General features: G+C 49.3%; 1 protein-coding gene across 7 annotated transcripts in view; it reads right to left on the bottom strand.

Annotated features, from left to right (window-relative positions):
* Positions 1 to 24,509, bottom strand: part of LOC1276778 (triple functional domain protein) — a 67,987-nt gene that overhangs the window by 36,876 nt on the left and 6,602 nt on the right. For all 7 annotated transcript variants that reach the window (XM_061651603.1, XM_061651606.1, XM_061651608.1 and 4 more), the window contains exons 3-6: positions 15,725 to 16,337; positions 9,407 to 10,069; positions 6,005 to 9,332; positions 5,599 to 5,927 (exon numbers count right to left, since the gene is read on the bottom strand). In XM_061651603.1, coding sequence (XP_061507587.1) covers positions 5,599 to 5,927; positions 6,005 to 9,332; positions 9,407 to 10,069; positions 15,725 to 16,337 — 4,933 coding nt within the window. The remainder of the gene's footprint in view (positions 1 to 5,598; positions 5,928 to 6,004; positions 9,333 to 9,406; positions 10,070 to 15,724; positions 16,338 to 24,509) is intronic.

Raw genomic sequence — 24,509 nt, 5'->3', positions numbered from 1 at the left:
CCACCAACACACTCACGCACAAACACACGACGATCTACACTGCCGTGGGTTCATTTTTACAGCACCGAGCACCGTATCAAAGCAAAAACCCGCCTTACACAACCTACACACACAGACACACACAGTTCGGGCTGTGGTTGTGTTTTTCTTTGCTTGTGTAATTTTCTCACCGCACACGGCACCACACCGGGAAGGACACCCCGGTTACGCGTTTTGCAAAACTTGAAACCTGAATTCTTCCAAAAAAGCAGCGCAAGATTTGAGGCTCGGCCTAAGAATTGTATCACCACACGTTAGCTCTTTTCCTTTGGAAGGTTCTCTCCTTCTACGCGAATGTGTCTCAACGATCACAGCCACATACGGTTGCTTTCTGGGGGGGTGACGGCGCGTCCGGTCGTGTCCTGCCCAGTGTAACCCATCTGCTGTGTGGTGCGCTCCAACTGTAAAATTTACATTGTCCACATTTTTGTTCTCGCTTTCACTCACTCTCGCTCTTTGCTGTTATGTCTTCAAACTTCAAACAACGCGACCGTGCATAGCACTACTAGAGCCATGACCTCCGAGAAAGACAAATTAACGGGAGAGCAGCAGCAAGCACAGCCTGCTTCTGAGCAACGCTAGTAGTAGGCTAGAGCTCCAAGTGCAGGATAGTAAGCAACCGTCACACACACGCACACGAGGGCGTCGCAGCATCCGCGCCTAAATCCTACACACTGGGACGAAGCGAAAATCTGCTCAACACTTCACCACTCCCTGGTGCTGGCGACCCAAAATTTACACCAAACGGAACCACCCCCTCCCCCCTGGGTCCAGGTCCAGGAGCACTGCAGACAGAGCGCTGAGATTGATGTTCCCCCCACCCCCCCCCCCCCCCCACCGCCTTACACATTACGACCTGCATCCCAATTGCGAAGACACTGCGACACGGCGGTGTCACGGAGCGCGTGTCACACTCACAGATTGGCGGTGTGTGTGTTTGTGTGTCTGTTCGAGCAACACACGACGGGCACGACATTCACCGACGGCAGGTCGCGCGCAAACTGTGCGAGCAGCGAAACCCTCGAGACCCTAAAACTACGCACGCGGTTCGTGTGGCGCTCTCAGGCGCAATACTCTCAACCGTGGTCGTGGACGGCGTAACGGGTACGGGAACTCTCCGAGAGCTGAATCATCTCGTGCAGTAGGAGGAAATGTTGGGTGGGCGATTTTTACTACCAAGTGGCCGCGAGTGTGTTAGAAAGAGAAGATCCTTTTTTTTTTGCTGCGTTATGATATGCTCCAGCAGGATAACGCTGCTCCAACGCGTGGGAGCATCATGGGGTGCAGGAGAGTTGTCGTAACAGAGAGAAACATTGCAAAGAGAGAGATAGAGAGAGAGAGAGAGAGCTTGTCGGATGATCGCAGGATCTGCAGCATGGGCGTTATGGGGTGGTGACCCGCTTGTCGGAATGCTCAACCAAATCCCCTTCTTCCCCAGCCAGTGCGTCGTTTGGTGCGGCGTGTTCACTGGCGTAAAATGACAAGCGGTTGCTGCGTTACTGTTGCCCGTTCCCCTCTCTTCTCTAGCCAAATGTTAACTTTAGCTCTCTTGCACGATGGTTTTGTCGTGGATGAATGAGATAAAATTTTGGTGTTGATAAATGAGAGCGAAAGTGAGAGAGCAAGAGCTGAGAGTATTCGGTGTGGGGAAGAAATCCCGACCGAAAGAGAGATTCGGTCGTGTCTCCGAAGTTCATTCTTCGTAAGAGTTCATCGCACAGCAAAAGCAGCAGGGGAATAACAGTTGAGATGAACACGTTATGCTACTTGTTTTAAGCATTACAAGCAAGGTTCAATTTACTATGAGATGATAGTAGTAGCATACACTACAATCAGTGACTACACTAGTAATGGTTAAATTCAACAAACATCCCGAATCGCTTCCGAATGACTCCGTCAAAATTGAAAACGGTTCCATAAAGTAGATGTAAAACTCCAAATTCGGAACTGTCCGGAGTCGTCCAGAGCTGTCTGGAGTCGTTCAGAGCCGTCCGGAGCCGCTAGTCGGAGCCGTTGGAGTTATCCGGAGCGGTCTTGAGTCGTCCGGAGCCGTCCGGAGCCGTCTGGAGTCGTCTGAAGCCGCTTGGAGCCGTCTGAAGCCGTCCGGAGCCGTTGGAATCGTCGAAGCCGTCGGATCCGTCGGTTTGATAAAGCCGGAATCGGAATCGGAGTAGCAATATTCAGAAAGCAGTTCGGAGCTGTGGTGTAATTCCCATCACTAGACTACACTCAGAGAGGCATGTACTAACATGTCACGAATGCTTATAAGATGCTCTAATATCAGACATTTCTTACAAAATTTTACATTTAAAACCCCTAATTCCTGGCTTCTTTGTCTAAGGAGCTAAGTTCAAAATACCAACAAAGGATAACTGTAAAGCTTATCATTGTGCTCGAACCGCTCTGCTCTAAAAGTACGCACTTTTCATTCATATGCTCTAGCACCACAAAAAAGAAGCATTAGAGTTTATTTTTATCTATGCTTAAGCCTTCCAAGGAACAGTACACTTGAGTACCTTAGCCTGCTCCGGTATGACGCCCAGCACAGAGATTAGTTTGCTCTCCGCATCATGCTCCAACCTCGGTCATCATGGACAGCAGCGAGCACACAATGGTGGATCGGGTGCTAAGAACCTAACCCCATCCGCATTGACCGCCTTCTTGTTTGCCCCACCGGCAGTACAGTACCGCCGCCTCTTCTTGACAAAACTGATTTTGTTGAAAGATATCGTGAATTCCTCACCACCGTGGCTCTGCTACCGAGAATATGGGCTACCGAGCTCGGCTCGACTGTTAAGGCAAACAAACCTGCTGACAATGCGAGCACTACACCACTCCTTTTGTCCTGGCTTTGTGTGAATATGAACGGTTTCTTCTACGGTACCATGCAGTACCCCACACCTCCACACTCTTCAATGGTTTCGTGGGCTCAAGTGCACAGCACATTAAAAACTTTAACCACAATCGCCAGCCCATTTGCCCATCCGATATGCGCCCCCGAGGGGGGAAGATGACGATGATGCAGATAACAATACTAATACGAAAAGGTTGTTTGACGTGCTAGCTAATCTTATGTATCCGGCGGCAAGCTGTTTGCTTCGTTTCTTGCTCTTTCTAATACGGTTACATCGTTGGAAATGCAGATCTTATCAAAATAAAGCAAATACCGTCGGCGTAAAAGAAGGTGAAACTTCATTTAGATAAGCAATAGCAAGCATAATTTAAAAACAGCTCTAATCCACCACCAGAAAGCCATCGTGAAACGGCAAACATGGTAGTAATCTTCAAACAATTCATCTGACCACAGGCGCGCTCAGGCGATTGCATGCGTGAGAGGTCCAGGAAGTAGTGCGGCATTTGGACTTCCCGAAAAAGCAAACACAGCATCCTTTTCCCACATACAAATGCAAATACCGTGTCTGTGTGAGATTCTTCTCCCGAGAGATGGAGAGAGAGCAAAGCTAACCTTACGTTCGTATCACCGCCACAATCCGCCACACGCTAGTGGTTCTGGTTTAGCGTGGAGCTAAAGGTGGGCGCATCACCACTGGAAACCCAAACAAACAAAGAGCGTAAGCGCGCGGGCGAGAGAGAGAGAGTGTGTTTGTGGATCGGCGAAAGAGAAAGTAAGTGAAAGCACGAAGCCGGCAGCCTCGGCACAGACGAAACAGAGAGAAAAAGGATTGTTGCGTGAGGCGCGCGATAGCGCGAATGCGTGACACAACAAGCAGCATACGGAACAACACACACAGCATGCTGTGTCTCACGGGAAACAGAGAGACGGATGAAACCGTGTCGGGAACGTAACTGCCTCTCCAGAGCAAAACAACGAAGAAAAAAAACAGAGTGTCCTTGGATCCAATCTGAGATGATAAAATTATTATGTAATCGGTAGCGAAGAGAGCAAAGGCGGCGGTGTACACACCGATGCTAGCGAGACACCTCCCACAGGTCGGCACGATTTGTTGCTTCAGATTAGAGGCCAACAAGAAGGAAGAAACGGCTCACGGGAGTTAAGTTCTGTTAAACGGTCGCATTTTTCCCAATGGAGACGCCTGGTGATTTGTACATTCTTATTTTGTTTGCTTCTTATAGCAGCTACTTTTGCGTGTGTAGCCAATTCTAACGGTCACGTTTCACGGTCCGCATACAAAAAAAAAACGCTAAAACAAATCCAGTGTTGCGTTGCTTCACAAGCTCACCGCATCGGCAGCATTAATTCCCAACACGCATCTCTCATCACGCGGAGCAATTAAGTAAAAATCACAAATCCGCCAAACAAAAACCGTGGGGGACGGGGGAATGCCGCTAAACTCATCCGGCATCACTCTGCAGAACCCCCCCCACCCCCTCATCACCATTCCACCCGACCGGCATTCGTCCGTGTCTTAGCATTGGACTTTTACTTTCGACGCATGCTCATCAAAACGGGCCACTGTGGCGGATGCTGTGCTGTATTGCATATGCTTTTGCTCGCGTTTTGGCGGAGGGGGGGTCCCCCTCTTCCAGCTTCCTATTTCACATATGCTCTCGGCTCTTTTTTCATCACACTGGCACTCCACACACCATATCTCGAGGGAGATAGCGGAGAGGTGGAACACGGGGCGTTTTGTTTTCCCAACTCATCAACGCAGCAACAAGAGCATGGCACCGTCTCTTTTGGGGTTGGGAGGTTTATCCCCTTCCCGGTTTCAGACGGAGGGATATTTCTGCGCTACCCCCTTTGTGCACGCTTTTTCAAATCGGTTGCAGTTGTATTTGACAAGGGTGGTTGGCTGCACAGTCCGCTTTTTTTGTTTTTGAAAAGACGGATGGATGATGCCCAAGCAAAACACTTGACTGAGTGTGCAGGATTCATTATAACACCCTTGAAACTCATTACGGAATCCGTGCCGTCGACAGTTGTGTATCACGCTTTGCGCTGCGCTCGAGAGAAGATGTGTCTTTCAAAGCACACGTTGGTTGTCTCTCTGTTTCTTTTGCCTTTCGTCTGGTTTGCTACATTTCGGGTACATTGATGCCGTATTTATTGTACCGCAGTGTTTGCACTTCGGTGTCGCCATTTGTGCTGCATCCCGCTGGCCAGACGGAATGATGCATGGATGCAAATTTCAACAACGGAGCAATGGAACCATTTTTGCGCTGCTCGTCTCCGGCTAGCCCTGCCAACCAGCTCGGAAGTCAGCTTAGGCATCGGTACGAACATGGCAGCATCTGTTTAACAATGTGAAGCGCGCTACGGTAAACTAATGAGCTTGACGGAATAAATCATGCCGGGGGGCATTTGGCTCTCGCTGTTACTGTCACATTTGCGCAAGACATTTCCCTCGCTGATGGAAACTATTTATAGCTGCAGTATCAAAACGATGAAGAAAGCAAACAAGGAGGAAACAACTTCCATAAACCGATACTTCTTTGTGACGTTTTCCACGAAAAGTTTGCAATTAAGCCACCATCATTATGCTTCTGTGCAAGAGCAGTAGCTTGGGGCATCCAAACTGCCGCAACAATGCATAGTAAGTATGCAGCACCGCTGATTTGAGGACGCTCGTCACTTACCTTCTCACTGTCGGTCGTGTTGCCGGACCCGAAGCTTGCCAGCGAGCTGCCGTCCTGATCGTTGTCGTTCAGCGTATCGTCGATGTCCTTCGAGAGCCGCTGGCCCAAATTCTTGCCGCTGACCTTGGCCGGCGATTTGAGCAGCGAGAACGAAGTGCCGGAGAAGTACGTCTCCTGCATGACCTCGCGCATTCGCTTCACCCACAGCTGCTTCGTCTCGAGGCTGTTCGCCTTGAGCACGATGCGATAGTCGGACAGGATCGGGGCCCGTCCGGTCCAGATGGCAAACTTGCACTCGTCCCCTTCGATGTGTTCCGTTACGCCAAAGTCTAAAACGGGGAAACCAAACAAAAAAAAAACAAGTAAGTAAAGCATCCAATCAATTCCTTCCTACCCGTCGACCTACCGGATGTGAGCAGCTTGTTTTTGTAGATGTACTTCACGGTACCGTTGGTGTCCTTCACCTCCTTCGAGAACAGTATGTAGAGCTCGAACAGGAAGACGTGCCGCTCGCGGCCCTTCTTGATCAGTATCTGCTTGGTGTCCCACACGAGGAACGAGTCCTGCAGCACCACGTCGCCGAGGTTGTCGATCGGCATGTCGCACTGCTCCAGCAGCGACAGGTGCATCACGTCGTTCGCCTTCTTCGGCACGTTCAGCATCACCTCCAGCCCGTCCTTGATCTCGCCCCGGCCCTCGTCGCAGCACGACTGCAGATCCTTCAGCAGCAGCTGGTACTTGGTGATGCGCTGCACCGGCTTGATCAGGTACGCCGGCAGCGAATGCTCCAGCTTGTGCTTGCGCTGCACCTCGTCGAAGTAGGTGCCGCCGTGCTGCACCATGTAGTCCATCGACTGCGGCTTGTTCTGGCAGTAGTGCACGTACATGTCGAACTTGGTCGCCCACGTCACGAAGCAGTGGCCGACGTCCTCCGGCATCGTTTCGTACTTTTCCAGCTCGCGCAGAAAGATCTTCTCGTGGAACTGGTAGATGTCCTCGATGTTCGCGAACAGGATGTGCTCGCGGCCGACCAGGTTCGGCGGCACCTGCTGGCCGCTCTTGAGCTCGCGCAGAAACACGCTGATGCACGTCTCGAGATCCTTCACGTACGTGCGCTCGGTCTGCAGCAGCTCCGCCATGATGAACTCCTTCTTGCGCGCCGATTTGCGCTTCTCCTCGTTGATTTCCTTCTGCACGGCGCCGACCGCGCCCGCCCCCGCCGCCGCCGCGTTCAGCTTCGTCTCGAGCGATGGGTCGGAGTGGCGATACTCGAGCACCGAGCCGCCCGCGGACCCTGCGGACGTGCCTGTTGAGCTGGTCGAGCAGGGACCGCTGCTGCTGCTGCTGCCATCCCCATTGCTGCCACCGGTCACACCGCCCGCCGGTACGGGCGATGCGCCGCCCACCGCAATCACGCTCGCGTACGATCCCGAGCCCGACGAGATGCCCGAGCTGGAGTTGGCCGAGGAAAGGGAGCGGCCCGCGTTAAGACTACTGTTACTACTATTGTTACTGCTATTGCTACTGCTAAGGTTATTGTCATCCTGTTGCTGTATGATACCAGGTAGGCCTAGAGATTTCTCCAGATTCGAGCGGTAGATCTCCATCCGCTGGCTGAAGTCCTTGTAGCGGTAGTCGACCGTCGCGACCCACTGCTTGATCGAGCTCGCGTGCGCATGCCCCTTCTCCACCAGCGTGTCCGCCAGCTGTATCAGCAGCTTCACCCGCTCGCGCGTCTCCTTCGCCGTGCTCTTGAACTCGTTGTGCTCGCGCAGCAGCAGCTCCGACTCCTCCCGGCTCGAGCACAGCTTGTTCTTGCGCGAGGACAGGTACGCCTCGCCCGTGTCGTGTATCCACTCGATCGCCTGCTTGGCCGACCGCTCGAACAGCACGAACTGCTGGCACTGGTCGAGCCGCTTCTTGCGCTGCGTCCAGTACTCGAGCACCTGCGTTTCCTGCGCGAGCAGCTTCTCGAGGATCGATTTCACCCGCGACTCGCTGTTCACCGTCGTCGGCTTGACGTGATAGAACTGCAGCGAACGGTTCGCGTACTTCAGGAACGTTTCCGCCGTGCGGCGCGCCAGCGTGCACGCCTTCAGGAACGCTTCCTTCTGCTCCTGGTGCTTCGAGATCAGCTGCACTATCTGCTGGCCCTTGTCGGTGGAGCCGCCGCCACCGCACCAGTCCTCCTCCCGCCGGTACTCCTTCTCCAGGCTGTCGAGCACGCTGCACACCTGTTCGGCCGTCTTGAAAAAGTTCTGCGACGCCGTCACCAGCTTGTGGCGCTCCTCCGCGCACGTCACCAGCTTCTGCCACTTCTTCGTCACGTCCTCCGCAATGTCCTTGATGCTCTGCGGATCGTAGTGGTTCGCGTTCATCAGCGCATCGGCCCGGTACTTCACCTGCACCGCGGACGTGTGCGTGCGCTCGATCGCCACCTGGAACTGCTCGTGCTCCTTGCGCAGCTGCTCCGCCTCCTGGAAGTTGTTCGGGATGGAAAAGTTGGCCATCAGCATCGCCTCCCCGTTCCGGATCCACGAGATCACTTGGTTCGCGTCGTTCTGGAAGTGGCACAGCTGCATCGACTGCTCGAGCTTGATGCGCTTCGCCTCCGCCATATCCTCCAGGTCGAGCTCGCGGTCGTGCAGAAACTCTAGCAGGCACTGGACCCGCGTCTGGGCGGTGTGGTTCGCGTCCGCCATGATCAGCAGCCCGGACGATTCGAACAGCTGCATCAGCTCGTGCCCCTGGTTCATCACCTGGTACGTCGTCGTCTGCATCTGGTTGACCGACTCGTTGTGCAGGCGCAGGAACTGCTCCGTCTTCTGGAAGTCGCGCGACACCTCCGTGTGCTGCAGCTCCTCCGACCACATCTCCAGCTGGGACGACACCTCGAGCGCATCCCGCTCGAAGATGCGCAGCCGCAGGTAGAGATCGATCTTCATGCGGCGCGTCTGCCACAGCCCCTCCAGGTCGAGCCGGTTCTTCTGGATGCGATCGAGCGCGTTCTGCACCGCCGTCAGCGACCCGGAGCTGTCCTCCTCCTCGATCGCGCGCAGCTCCTGCAGCAGCGCTTCGCCCTGCGCGATCGCCTGCATGCACGTTTTGAGCGTGTTCTCCTCCTGCTCCTTGCACTGCTCCAGCATACGCTCCGTGCCCTCCAGATGCTCGTTCGCCAGCTCGAGCGACTCTTCGTTCGTTACCTCCGCGTGCAGCTGCTCCTGCCAGGCCGAGATTTCCTTCTCGTTCGAGTAGAACACCACGGCGAGATCGAGCCGCCGGCGCCGCTTCTCAACCCGCTCCGCAAACGACGCCACGTTCGTTTCCAGCTCCTGCGCGACGGAGAAAATCTCCTGCGGCGACACCTCGCCCGACCGGGCCAGCTCTTCCGCCGCAGCCAGCAGCTTCTCCGCGTTGCGGTACGTGTTTTGCGCGACATTCTCGAAGTGCTCGTGGCTCGTCTGGTAGATGCGGGCCTTCTGCAGGCTCTTGCCGATGCCCCTGTTCTTTCGCAGAAACACGTCACCGTGGTTCTGCAGCCAGTCCAGCACCTGCTTCACGTCCTCCTGGAAGAGGCGGAGCGCCAGCTTCTGGTGTAGCCGCAGCTTGCCCGCGTGCCACTTGCTCTCCAGCGCCCGGTGGTGGCCGAGTATTTGATGTATCACTGCCAGCACGTGCGAGGCGCCCTCGCTGTAGTCGGCCGCCGGATTGCCACCATTGAAATGCGAGTTGTCCTAAAATAAAATAACAATAGCATCATTGAAGGGCTCCTAAGGCGTGCCTAGCCAAACCGAAGACTTAGACTTACATTTTTCCGTGTGTTCACAATCGGTGGCTGATTGCAAACCTGCACCAGATGGTCGAGCTGGTAGAGCAGCTTTTTGCTGGTCGAGTGCACCTCCGTGTACGCCTGGCACATCGCCTCGTACAGCGACTGGTGCGTCCCGATGGCCGTCTCCAGGCTTTCCACATTCGTCGGCGTCGGTATGGTGGCCTCGCAAGCCGCCGCCCAGCTACTGACGCTCTCCGTGTACTGCTCCGCCTTGTGGTGGAACACGACCGACAGCGTCAGCACGGCCGTCCGCTCGTCCAGCGTGGTGACGAAGTCTTTCCACGTTTTGTCTAACCGGGCCGCGAGCGTGCGGATGTGGGCCGCCGCGTAGTGGTTGCCCTCGTACAGCCGGGCCGCCACGGCCAGTATTCGGTTGATGTTGACGCACACGTTGCGCGACGTTATGGCAAAGCGCTGGTGCTCCTCCTGCAGGTTCTTCGCGATCGCGTAGTTGTGCCCGATCTCGACGTACGTCTCCTGAAACACGTCCCGGTTGTGCAGGATCCAGTCGAACATCTTCTCACAGTCCTGCTCGAACAGGCGCAGCTGGAAGCACTGGTCGAGCTTCGTTTTGCGGTGCTGCCACAGATTGAGCAGCTGCTGTTGGGCGTTGCGCGTCGTTTCGAGCTGTTGGAGGACCTGTTTGAAATACCAAAGAGAGAGTGAGAAGCACAGTGTAATTAGAAAGTATGTACATTAAGGAGAGTGTAATGTGTGTTTGCAACAAATTGGATAGCATTAGGCGGATGGAGAGATGTTGCACTTGTCGCTTTGACCCATTTACAACGTCAATTTAAATACAATTAACCCACAGACAGCGAACCCGACCCCGGTTGTGGCGTACAGTAGCAGGTAACTTCTACCTGAGTGCTACGCCGGAAGGGAATGGGTAAACAATCCCCTGCAGAACAGAGACGGAAATAATAGTTTTATGATCGTCTATAAATAGCTCTCGAGGGAAAAGAAGCAACCCGAAACCTGGAGTAAAAGTCTGAAAGACGACGGCACGACAACAAACTTTGTCGCAATTCGATTGACCCAATCCAGGAACGCCGTACCCCCACCAATCGTCGCTGTCGTCGTCTTCGTTGATGAGATTAGAAAGACAGGGAGAAGGTTAGCATTCTTCGTTAAAACTCAACCCATTCGCCGCTACACTACGCTCCAAGCGTGCAGTGTGATACGCTTTTGCTGCCGTAGCGTTTTGGGCGGCAGGGTTAGGCAACCTTACCAGTTTTAGCAAATTGGATTACACACGCAATAATGGTTGTGTCGTCGGGCCTTGATGCGAGCCTTTTATTGTTGAACCCTCTGGGTATATATATATATAAATAAACCAGAACAACCTCGTCGCTGCCACTGGATTTAACGATGTTTGGTATCAAAAAAGGGCAAAAAGAAAACAGCACAATGCTGACCTTCTTCATGTAGACAAAAAAACGTACGACTAAGTGCAAAACAATATCATTCATTCGCCTTGTGCTGATTTTTTTTTTTTTTTGCATTCCGTTCCGCAAAATGGACATAACCCAAGAAAAGCCCGATTTGTCTTGCAACGTGCCATCAAAACACGAATTTCTCTGTTGTAATGTGATTGCAAAAACAAGCTCACCGCAAAAATCTAGAACATCTCTCCAACCACACACACATCAAGATCTGTTCGCCGCCTATCGCCTAAGGGGGAGAGAACAGATATGCGAATTTCAAAACAATGCCTCTTCCCATTCTGAAAGCAAAACACACTTTCCGTTGAACGTTTGTGTTATTGAAAAATAACGCTCCCTGAACCTGAACAAGCGCCCCCCAACCTGTCCACAACAAGCACTGCGATAGATATAAAAAAAAAAGAAAAGAAAACACCTCCCAGCATCATACCCATCCATTAAATCCCGCTCTCTGTTTCTCCCATCCATCTCGGTTGTATTTCTTTGGATTGCTATCATCGGCACAATACTATAGTAGCCCGTACGGGATCGTGTTTCGTGAGCCGTCTTCCCCCCCCCCCCCCCCCCCCCCCGGTTTCGTCCGCTCACTCCGCCCTGTGCCATTCTTCGCTTGGTGATGATGATAGAATTTCAGATAAACATCGCGCGCGTACATGAGAAGAAACACAACGGGTGCGAGATAAAAATTAAGCGACGATTAAGAGGCCTCCACATACATTCCCGGTGGTCCTAGCACTCTTCGCCCTTCCTAACATTTCCCTGCAGACACGAGATCGTCAGTAGGTTCGTCGGAGCAGACGATGGATTCCATTGGACGGAAGTAGTGGTGGGAGTTCGGAATCGGACCTACCCGATTCCGTGTTCGGAATCAATTCCTGAGCCGATTCCGAAGTTGACTCCGAGGCCAATTCTGGAGTTGACTTCGGAACCGATTCCGGAGTCGGCCTTGGCATCTATTTCGAAATCGGAATCGGTTTCGGAATCAGAATTGGCTCCAGAATTAGAATTGGCTCTAGAATCAGAATTGGCTCTGAAGTCGAAATCGACCTGGGAATCGCAATTTGCCCCGGTAACGGAATCAGGATTGACTCCAGAAATGGAATTAGATCCGGAATGAGAATCAGTGTTTTAATTGAAATAAGATGTTTCAGAAGTTAAATCAGTCTGGGAATCTCCATCAGAATGGATCGTTTGCAAGTAAATTTTGATTCTTTGCCGCTATCAATACGTAACACATTATTGGACCCAAATGCCTATTCTTCTGAAGATGTCGAAACCGACTCCATTTCGAAGCCGATTCTGATTTTGGATCCAAATTCGATTCCAGAGCCGATTTTGATTCCGGAACCAATTCCGGAGCCGATTCAGAATCCGAAGCCAATTCCGAATCCGAAGCCGATTCCGACTCCAGAGCCGATTTCAATTCCGGAACCGGTTCGAGTACAAATTCCGGAGCCGATTCCGGGTCCAATTCCGGAATCGATTCCAGAAACTGATTCCGGATCTACTATCCGGAATCGATTCCAGAAAACTTCGGAGCCTGCCGGAATCAATTCCGAATTCATTTTTCCCATCACTAGACGGAAGCAACTAAAAGGATGGAAAGGTACACGGAACCACCATCACCACCACCACCGTCACCGACAAGTCCAAAAGACCCTTTTAATTGCAGTGCCAGCAAATTTTTAGCAGCCTAGCTAATACACCTTTCGGCACGTGATGGTGGTGGCCCGGGGAGCACGCGCGTAACAGTTTCTTTTCTTCGATTCGCGCGTCCGCGGAAAGAAAAAGGGTGGAAATGCTCGTGAAAGCACCGTTCCTCACAGTCCACGGAATTGATTAGATAATTTCCACTATTTCTGTGTGTGTGAGAGAGTTTTCTTCACCCCCTTCATTATCCCATTCGGCGCCCCCCTCGCGAGCAGCATGGTTTGGTGGTTTGTGTTTTGTGCGTTCTTTTCTCTCTCTGTTCGGTGCCAAGCACTAAACGCCAACGCCGTACGCGTATTTCGTAAGTGCAAAGTGTGCGCACATAACAACACGTTACTGTCTCTGTGAACGGTGACTGTTTGAAGGTGCGGTGAGAGATGTCGATATGGTTGAGAGCCTGCGCTGCCCAACACGCTGACTCTGGCTGAATGGCTGTGATTAAATCGGTGAATTAATTGCCATCATTTTTGATGAATAAACAAACGGAAAAGTGAAACTCTCTCTTTCGCAGCAGCGAACCGAGCTCCCTAGCCGGTCGGGGCGCGGATGAAACAAGCGTGCACAGCAGCAGCGGCAGCCAGCAGCATCAGGCTTAGCGCAAAACTTTGATTCTTTCGCCCTACGCTGATGGGCAACAGGGCTAACTAACGAGTGCCACCGCTTGCGGGGGCCAAAATCGATCGGACACCTTCTATCCCAAATTGGGTTGGCTAGCTTTTCCAACATCCATTTAGCGCCGACGAAGGCTGTCGACCGACCGGCAGAATAATTGCAGCGCGCTTCATCTTAATTGCAAAACACGGCGAAACAGCAGTGCCAGATGAGGAAAATCACAACCTTGGCAAGCGGAAAAGGTTGTTTCTTTTTTTTAATAAAGGGAAAATGACTTTTACTTTCATTCAACAATCACCGAGTGATGGTCAGCGAGTGATTGAGGAAAAGCATGCAACAAACTGACAACAAACTGACGGATTTATGCGTACCGAAAGTGAGATTACCGGAACGGGGGGGGGCATTCGGTCGTGCTTGTTTGAAACAGACTTTTTTTCCTAACAATGGTGGCAGCATTTGGGTTTCATTTCTCAATCTGAAACAAACCGCTGTTTGTTCTTCTCTAAATAACAACCCCGACAGCTCATAACGCAACGATTATTGTTCTCTGATTCACGAAATGAAATGATTTAGCACCGTCTTTTCTTGGCTAAATGCCGTCATATTCCCTCCCTAGCTCAACCACAATCGGTTTAAATCCCCCCCTCAGCGCAACGACCGCGCACACACAAACCGGATATTGCATATCATTGCACCGTGCGTCCGCCACCGCCACTACCACTCTCCACAATAACTGCATGATATCGTCGATCTATTGGGAGGATCTTCGATTTCACCGCTGGTTTAACTGCTTCTGTTTAACGTTTACATCGCAGCTACCGATCGCAAACACCCCGCGGCGTGGCGGCAGATCATCATGCGGCGAATTAGTACTTCCCAAACGCATCGGCGGTAACGGACAGAAAATAGAAACATTACACACCAACCACACCACTCGGTCTTCGGCGTGCCGGGAGGGTGCTTCCGACGAAACGAGTATTAAACAAAGAGTGAAATAAACGCCACAATACACGGCGTACACACACACACACACGACGAGCAAACGCGATGTTTATGATGGTACAACAGATTTTGGGTGCCTCATTGTTTACACTTTGGTTTTCGGCGAGCGAAACCCCCCCTTCGGGGCAGTCGACCTCCGCGGTTGTAGCGGCAAACAGCGAAACGCCGCCGGTTTTCTCACCCGTGTGTCTACGCGCTCGAGAAACCATATGGAAAATGGACACAATGGCAAGCTGCTGAACCGAACGCACATCATCAATAGACGTCGGCGCAATAGGAGAGATTGAGCAAAACAACAACAGAAAAAAACGCTCAGACCGGATGGTAATAACGTTTTATGACCGCAACGAACGGCCTGCCCTGTGTTAAAGAAGCTTCCCCAACAAGAGGCGATTCAAGACTCTTCAAGAGAGAACAAAAGAAGAAATGCAGCAGACCCCCGCAGGCCGCACGTCTGGGCATTCTTGAAATCTAAATGAACCATCGTCATCATCATCATCGTTCCCCTCGCGCCAAGCTAATTCCGGCCAGCTAACGCAACGCGGCCAGCCGCTATTGCCACAGCCGGCCAGGGCACGGCTGGCCCCGGGAGCAGAACTTCATTACGCAAATTCGATGCGCTTTGTTGAGCAATTCGACCGAACCGAACGCGTGTCGGCGGCGGCACCGTCGTCCATGGGGCAGTGTCCATGGGCGAGGGCGTACCGTGAACCAACAAAGTGCCTCCAAACCACCGCTAGTGAAAGTGAAATTATTACGTACCAACTGTTTGGTTACAGACGACCCAAAGGGGTCGATCGCATTCACACCTATCCCTATGACTTTGCGCGGTCGCTTTTCCCTGCGTGGCGTTAACCCGGCGCGTACCCTTCCAAGCAGAACGCTTATGCGTTTGGGGGGGGGGGGGGGGGGGTGCCAGAAAAGAGTTTGTGAATGAAATACACACACACACACGCGCGCGTGAAATGTAATCCGCTCATGTAGAGCATCATTACTTAGGCCGTGTCTCGACGCCCTCCACTCCACACCCCGTCCCAGATGGAACGCGCACAGCGCGAAGGCAATAAAATAATTCACCCATAAATGTCTACCAAACCCCCCCATTCGGGAGGGAACGATGGATGGATGTGGCGTTGGCAGAGATTAGCTTTTCCTTGTTTTTTTTTGCGCTTATTTTCGGATCGATAGCACAACAAAGCGGCAAGATCCGATATACGTCCGTGTGCCACTGCCTAGTCTCAGCTCAACACAGTTGTTGCTCGTGGTGCCGTAACCTCACACGACCCAATTATAGCTACCCCACCACCACACCACAGAGAGCTTTCGATTTTGTGGCCCACTCCCGTAATCTGTTTGGTTTGCTGCTTCCGAAAGCAAAATCGGTACTAATTGGGGCGATAAATGAGTTTCAATCTCAACTAGATTTTCCCAAAAGGGCACTCCCTCTTTTCGAAGAACGCAACTAATCTGAACCACCCGATCCCCGCCCCATATCCCCCCAAAGTCCCGACGACTCTTCTCGCACCTGATTCATTGCCGACGTGACGTCCGGATTGATGCAGTTGGTGGGCAGCGGGGCCGAATGGCACCCGTCATCGTTCCGGTTCGAGTAGGTCGTCAGCTTGCCGAGCAGCTTCTGCCCCTGCAGGTCCAGATCCTCGATCGGCAGCTTCAGTATCTTGCGCTTCATCTCGTTGTGCGCATCGATGCTGTGCTTCGCCCCGTTCACGTCCTCCGGGCACTCCGAGTGCGTCAGGTCCTCCTGCAGATCGTCGATCCGGTCGAGGATGTCGCTCGCCTGCCACAGGAAGTCCTCGAACGCGACGCGCAGATCGATCCACACCGCGTGGTCGTAGTGCAGGAAGCCCTCGAAGTCGGACGTCAGCTGGGACGGCTCGACCAGCTTGCCGAGCGACTGGATCGATATCGTCGTCGTCTCGAACTTGTACTTGTTGCTGGCAATCGATGAGCGCTGCTTGTGCCAGAAGTTGTCCGGCTTGATGATGACCGCCTGGTGGATGACGTCCGTGCCGAAGTTCTCCTGCAGCACCTTCAGTATCATCTTGGCGCTTGCCGCCGTATTGCCGTTGCCCCGCATGTCCACGATGATGGTGAAGCCGTGGCTTTTGCTTTCATCGCTGCAGGCCGTGCAGGTGTGGAAGGCGAAAAACAGGGGGGAGGGAAGAAGAAAAGAGAAGAATTGTTTAAATAAGGAGATTTGCTAATTAGTATGCGCAAGAAGGCATCGCCTCTCGCGTGTGTGTGTGTTTGTGTGTGTGTGTGTGTGTGTGTGTGTGTGTGTTTGTGTGTGTGTGTGTGAGAGGGTAACAGTGTTGCTATTTTTGTACGCGCTCCATCCATCCATCGTTCGTTTACTGGCCGCCAAATCGTAGCAAAACCGTTTGGAATCGAAGCAAACCACCGGCACAAGGGTGCGAAAAGGAAATCAATTTTATATCGTTACCGCTCGCAGGCAACGAACGCAACGAACACGCACAGCCAAAGAAACGGAGGCGATTTAAATTCGCACGCAAAGATCCGTCCGCGGGGGAAGTGTTAAATTCAATCTGACGTTTCGTTCACTTTTTTAGTGTTCTTCTTTTCCACCAAGATTGTGGTTCTCGGTAAAGTAGTACACAACGCACACACACACACAGCGGCACAACGGTGTGCCTGTCCAAAAGTGGTGCGAACGGTTTTTTTTGGTCTTCTTTCTTGTGCGTTGGTGGGACTGCTTTGACGTGACGGGGACGACTAATTTACAAGTCCGGTCCAGTAGTCGCCGTCGACGTCGACCGAACGGAAAACGGAAGATTAGCCGCCCATATAAAAAAGTAACGAAACAAAACAAGAAGCCGGCACACTAAGGGCAGCACACACACACACACTCTGAAAGTCAATTGATTATTGGCCGGGTATGAGGAACGGGGAGAACTAGACCGGGTGCTACTGACGAGATTGTGGTGCTGAAAGTCAAGACAGCAAGCAATGTGTACTGCGATGCATGTTGGTTCAATATTGAATTTCTGCTTTCCGTGCCCCTTCAAGAGGGACTCAGAATGCTCTCTCTCTCTTTCTCTTTCTTTCTTTAATTTAATCCCAAAACGACGGCAAACCTTTCTTTTGCGCGGAACACAACGGTGATGTTGGGAAATATTTTGCAGTGTTTTTCTGCTTCGTTTCAATACACACCCAGGCCATGCGGCGGAGAAAAGTTGGAAAAGAAAAATTACCTTACCGCACGCATTCATCAGGCGGAGCGGGTTTGGAAAGTGCTGTGTGCTGCTACGTGTAATTGAACGATTTATATTTCTTGTACCAACTGTGTTGTTAGAAAATCAAAAATGAACAAATGAAATCAGGAATCGAATTTTAAATGATTTCAGTTACAGAGAAATCTGTATGCGAGAGAGAGAGAGAAATATAGACCTTCAAGTGAAGAAACTTGTTAGATTATCAAAGTAATCATTGGTCGAAGTAATCCTTCATTTAGAATTGTTTCTTGAAGATGAACATTTTGACGGTTCCGACATATTCCATACATTTTGTGTATCTTCAAGATGAATTTCTCCCTAAGGCAAATCTTCAAGCTGCATATGCGATTTGTAACCGAAATTATCTAAGATGAATGTTTGGATGATAGTTCACAAAAATATTGGCCAAAGGATGCTATGTTTTTCCCGTGGTTTTTGGGATACTTCATAGCAACACCTAAATTAGTTTTCCTCAACATGAACATCTCTATAAGCTCACGGTCCCTTCAAGATTCATCTCAGAAAAATAAATTAATAAAAGATGATTCCGTTCCCATCGTTCAACAAGAGTGGTTGTAATTCCCAAAACTCCTTTAGGTTACAACGGAGTACTGGCTAACGGTGAAATGGAGAAACAATTAGAGCTTCATTAGACTGATGTTCTAAAATCCATTTTTGGAAGTCGTTTTGCTGAAGTTGTTAATAACTCAGGAGTTTTCTAACTCAAGGTTAAGGAGTAGATGTTAGAGATTATCAAAGTTATCATTAATCGAAATAACCTTGATCAAGAAATAGCCTATTACCGCGCGGTCACATGAGATGAATTATACAGCGAAATGAACTATTTGATTGACAGACGAAATATCTGTCAGATAACTCAAAGTCTATATAATACAGAGGTCGAGTCGTCCAGAACATTTGATCAAAAAGCGTGGGAAAGCTTTGACAGCTGGATGAAAAAGCTTCAATAGTTTCATCGTAGCATACATTGAGGTTTTAGTTGCTGTGCATGCAGTGGTCTGAAAGCATTTTCGGCCATTTTTACATCGTTTGTTTGTAATATTGTACTTTTAAAGTTGACGTATATCAAGAAAAGATAGAATTATAGTACAATTATTGATTACAACAAGATCAGTGCCCGAAATTACGACGAAATCTTGTGCAGCTCAAGAGGGTCAAAGCTAAGAGGCCAGATTTCTGATTGTGGTCATTTTTAAGTGATGAATTACTGAAAAAACTATTCCATGCCACGTTCATGAGAAGGAAATGTATAGTTACACAAGGTTTTGTGCAGAAAAAGCACAATTAGCCCTAAAAAGTGTATGGTTGTTTGGAATCGTTTGTGAACGCTTTTTCATCTAACTGTCAAAAATGAGCTTTCAAAATGGTGGACAAAAATCGAGCTATGCATCGACCTCTGTATTATATGGACTTTGAGATAACTCATCACAGCAACCAGGTAATGTGCAATGTAAACAAATAACGTGCACAAAATCGTAACTAAATCCATTAAAGAACTTCAATGTTAAGTATTTCGTTTATTTTCAATCAACAATCCATCATTTCTTACATCTTTAAAAAATGTATAATGGAAAAAATAGAATTGCTTGAAAGCTCGAATAAATCTCGATTAAATTCAGTGAAAGTCCCTTTCAAATAGAAAGAAAAATTGAATGAAACTACACTTGCAACTTCCTACCATCCAGATGGTAACACATCCGAGACACACGTGTGATCTTCCTGGTCTAAGCGCAACCAGAGCCTGCACTAACCAACCAAGCGATAAATGACCCCACCGTCCCTCATCAACCGTTGGGGTTTGGGCGCGCGCTCTCGATCTCGAAAATATTTAAAGTGGATCCCGATCATTAGAGAGTAACCCCAATCGATCCCGCCGGCACGGGAAGCAGCAACGCAATAAATGATCTTTCCGTCCAACAAAACATCATGAACGGTGAAGTGAAAGCCCTCCACCACCGTTCTCACACCTCTTGTACCGGAATGTCTTAGAATGATTGAAATCACCCCCCCCCCCCTTCAAGGGGAGTCGTCGTTTGCATACACACGTCCTCTTCCTCTCACGGTTCGAGAAAACACAAAAAAACCCAAAACAGCCGGGACGACGACCACGTTGCTGCACGCTGCTGCTGCTGCCGATGATGATGATGATGGGGACGACCCTCGGCTTTTGTTTTGTGTTATTTTTGGACGCATTTGCGTTCATGTCAAGGCGCACTGGTCGAATTGCCCCCATCGTATTCGGGAAGCGAAAACTCTCACGGGATTATTAGGCGACTCTAGGGTCTCGCCATAAAGCGCCTAACCCACTAAAACCAACGAGAACCAAACAAACCATGGTGGTGCCCTCCTCCGACTGCCACTGGTGATCTCAGAATTGTTGAAAATGTCTCAATTCGACCGGACATCATCAAGAGCTCGGGTAGAAGAAAAAAAAAGGTTGCTAATGCCCCACATCTCAATGCCTACTACTTAGTTGATGTGTCTTTGAGGCAGTAAGTAGCGTAGGAATTTCGGTGCGCCTTCCGAAGCCTTCTCTCTCTCTCTATCTGTAGCCTGATGTATCGTTTGCACGGTACAATAAATAATTCAAATTCGTTCAACTTCACCCACGAGGGGAAGGCTACGAGCGGATTGTACGGCCCAATGCCAAGAATGCCAAAAGGCGAAGTTGAGCATTTGTGGCTATGTGTGTCTGTCTCTATATACCGGAGCCGAAAAGTTTGAAGCCGGAAAAATGTAGAATCATTACCGGAGTTCCTCGCAACCCCTTCCCCGAACAAGATACTACAAGTTGCTACTACATCAGCCAATCGAGAATGGAATGGGGGCTTGGTCGATGGCGAGTGCCCCCTTCGACCCGAAAATAGATGACTCAATAAAGTGGAGACTCAATGTCAGACGCGTGGTTCTGGACAGTTACAACAGAGAGCTAACAATCAATGGAATGGAATTCCCTGGCCCGGCCCGCCCGTTGGGGTGTTTTGGGTCATGTGAACTTCCTCACTTTCCAGAAATAGAGGCACAGGAATGAAATTTCGACTGACCGTGTACGGAAGAGCGGATATCTATCCAAAGTAAATAAAAGACTTGAGAAGCATGTCAATAATGTGATGTGAAGAAGTTCCAACAAAAAAGCCTAATAATGTCTATTTCAAATGCAAACAAAGACTCCAACATTTTTGCAATTACTCCAATTATCGCAAATGCAACACAGAAAAATCGCATTCAAAAAGGCTAATGCACAACACTTTTATCGAACAAATTAATCTTCTGCTGCTACCACCAATAATGCATTAAACGAGAGCGGCAAATTAATGAGAACGCGCACCAGCTGCCATAAATAATTCATCATACAATTTGTAAAATTCCCTCCCGCACTCTCCTCCCTCCTTCCTGTCCCATGTCCACAGCCCAACAGGCCATCGATTTTCGAATCGACAGTTTAAATTCTATACCCACACTGCCGCTGACACATAATGTGTGTTACACCGATTGGGAGCTAACTAGCTAACAAATGCGTGGTTGCGGCCACTGCCAACGGGTCAGAGTAAGGTTGGCTACACATGGAAGTGGGTGGGGTAAAGTGTGTGGACTAACTGCATAATTTACCACACACTTTATTGCACACTATCGATCGTTGGGTTGGAGGGAGCAGAGAAGGTTGGAATAGGACAGTGCTGTGTGTTTGGTGAAAGAGATTTGCTCGGTGCATAAAGTATTTAAAAGCCCCCCCCACATCCAACCGCATCATTTCACCCGATTGGTGGGGCATTGAGGTATGATAATTAGAAGTAATCCACTCCACGCTACGCCATTACGCATTCGCATTTGGTTTAGTAAGTGCATATAATCTGCTTTTGTTTTGAAAGTCACGCCGGTGGCGGTGGTGGTGGTGGGGTAGAGTGCTAACAACAGTACGGCGGGCCTTTGTTGAGCAGGTTGATTTTAAGCGTGCGGTATTGGAGATGCGTCCCATAGTGTGGTTGGTAGGAGGCAGAAGAACACACAACGAAGAAGCACTCAGTTCGAATCCCAACTGGTAGGCGGCGCAGAGTTTGACTTGACTTGACGGTGTTGATCTAGCGCACTTTTTGACATCGTGGTAGGCCTTGTTGGTTAACAATTCGTTTATAATTGTGGTGTAATTCTTCACCTAAGAGGGATTTACTACATAACACTGGGTGAGAAGTGTGTGATACTAATCAGCCTAGCCTTTAAAGAGACTAAAGACTGACTTTAAAGAGAACTTCAGGAGACAAAGCCTCTAATTAGCCGCAGATATAGTAAAGACTCATACTAATGGTATAGTTGAGCACAAATAGACGAAAAAAAGCAGTTAATGTTTTTTCCAAATATTTCAGCTAAAAAGCTTTCACTCTTCTTACTTTTTCGCAGCCCTATCATAATCATAAGCGAAAAGTCTTATAGCACCACTTCGCCCCAAGTAGGATTATGATGGTATGCCTTCTTTTAGATACGTGAAAATGCATCCAAGCTCTTGGGTCTGCAGCTTCAACTTCCCTAATGAACGATATATACTGTCTTTATTATGTTCAGTTTTCCATCAAAACATCACACCGACACACCACGAGAGCAATGCCATCATCATTATGCCATCTCCCCACGCTCACAGCCAGAAATATGGTCGTAATTGTCGCGAAAAATCTCCTTCTCGTTAGATTTTCTCCTTCCCACAAAGAATGGGCCCCCCCTCCAGAGTGCAAAAGTGCTCCGGGATGCACATTCCCCATTCCGTATCCCTGCACCCCACACACACCACCACTTCCTGGTAAGCTCCCTCGGGGTTTGGCGGTGTGCAATGATGATGATGATGACGATTCCGCCTTACTGCATCATTTTCCCCACATTTCACCCTTTTTTACCGAAACTGTCGCAGCCCGCAGGTGCAATAAGTACCCCTTTTTCCCACTTCAATCCAATTAGATGGCATAGGAGAGAAGAGAAGAGAAAAAAATACCCCGAAACCTAACGACCGCCTAAGCCGCGGGTGGGTGGGTTTGTCGTGGAGCGAAATACAAAAGCACCACGAGCGAGTTAGGGTGGTTTTGTTTTGGTTTTTGCGTTCCAATGTGTTTGTTCGCGGAAAACTCATCCATCCAAAGCCATCCCCCATCTATTGTCAAACGAAAGGCGCCCAGGGGGGGAAAAGGCGTTCCAGTGCGCCACCACAGCGGCGGATGGGAAAGGATTTATGCGTACACAGTCGCGCACACGTCGAGTGTGCATAACGGAAGTGCACTAGAAAAGGCAGCGAACTATGCCGCGCGTTTGTGTGTGTGTGTGAGTTCGGGGAGTGGAGATGAGGGTTGGGGCGAAGGGGTCACTGCCGGTACCGAGTAAGGTGGTATTCATCATTATCGACGTGAGGCGCTACACCGGTTGCTGGTATCTTCAGTTAGGGGAGGGGTTCGTCGTTACCCAACTAACTGCAACTCCGAGTAAAACATTTTAAAGCTCATTATTTGCAGGGCTTACATTTAGTGGCATGCACTATACAACATACCGCTGCTTGACTTCTATTAACGAACCTCATTTCTACGCACAATAAAGATTTGGCTTTTGTAATCAATACTCCAATAACGTTAGGGCACCTTATCAATCTTCCATTCACTAGCTCTTATCATTTGGAAGATTTATTACTCAAGAAATCGTTGGTGACTTCCACGTCCAATGAAAGTAATGCTGATAATGGTGCCACTGCTTTAATTAATACATTTGCATACGGGAAACATAGGAGGAATTAATGATTAGCATTTTTTGGAGCATCCAAGATTCGATCTCAAGGCGTAAATTTGAATCCAGCAAGTCATAATTGGAAGTTACACCATCAGGAGGACACATAAAGGGCCAATTCTCTGACTAGAGCCTTCAACAATATGTGCCGAAAATGTAAATGTTATGCTGTTATCATGCGTGTTAGACCGACTCGATTTGTCGCTCGTTTCGATCATCTCTGAACTGAGCGAACGTTTTGAACGGAGCCTCTCGTGTTTGACTGCTTTCCGTCAGATAGTGTGAAAAAAAAACTATGTGTTTTTGATATGTATGCATTAGTTATACGTTCTATGCTGTCTGGAGTCTGGAGTTCTAAGGCCCTGTAGTCCACATGGTTGTCATAAATACTCACACCTCTGCTGACCATATCGATAACGTCATTAGCAGAGCCAGCCAAATTCTCGGCCTAGTAATTTGCTCAACAGTTGACAGTTCTCTCTGTTGATCCTCAGTTGATCCTCGCTGTTTTTACACTCTGTTTGTTGTCCAGCTTCGGCCTCTATTAGAATATGCCAGCATTATATGGAGTCCTACCAGTATTAGAGGCATTACTCGACTTGAAAGAGAACATAAACTCTTCATTACATTCGCTATTCGGCGCATAATGCGCCATTCTCCTTTGCCCCCATATGCAATTCGTTGTCAACTTTTGGGAATTGACTCTTTAGAAAGCTCAGTCTTGCTTCACTGCTGGTTTGATCCTTAGCACTGTCCATGTTCCTGATCTCCTCTCTACCATTCATTTCTACATTCCTTCTAGATCCCTCCGTCCTCGTCCTCTATTAGCCATCGCCCCTTGTTCAAGCTTGTACTGTCATAATGATCCCTTGCTAAACTTCCTAGATAGCGCAATTTTTGTTAGGAATTACACTTCACTAATTAGAGCTAAGCAGCATTATTTTTAATATTTGTAAGCCCGTCCTGGCGTTCAAATAAATTGAATAAATAATGACCAACATTTAAAGGATCAGTTGTGTCCAATATGTCGTTCATTATATCAGTCATTATCCAATATGTGTAACTCGACATTACTTAAAGAACATCTGAAGTCCAATTTCAATCCATTTATTGTTTAGGATGATATTGAAAAAATGTCTAAAATATATAATATTCATTTTAACAAGAGGAAAGACAACAACAAAAAAAACAACAATTTGAATAAGTTGAGATAATTTAAAAATCAAGGAACAGAAGATGTCCCATCTTGAATTAATAATTTAATCTTAATAAAAAATGCAA

The sequence above is a fragment of the Anopheles gambiae genome, chromosome 2 (assembly GCF_943734735.2).
Source record: "Anopheles gambiae chromosome 2, idAnoGambNW_F1_1, whole genome shotgun sequence".
Taxonomy (NCBI): domain Eukaryota; kingdom Metazoa; phylum Arthropoda; class Insecta; order Diptera; family Culicidae; genus Anopheles; species Anopheles gambiae.
Note: the sequence above shows the minus strand (reverse complement) of the source record. Positions and strands in the feature narration are given on the sequence as shown.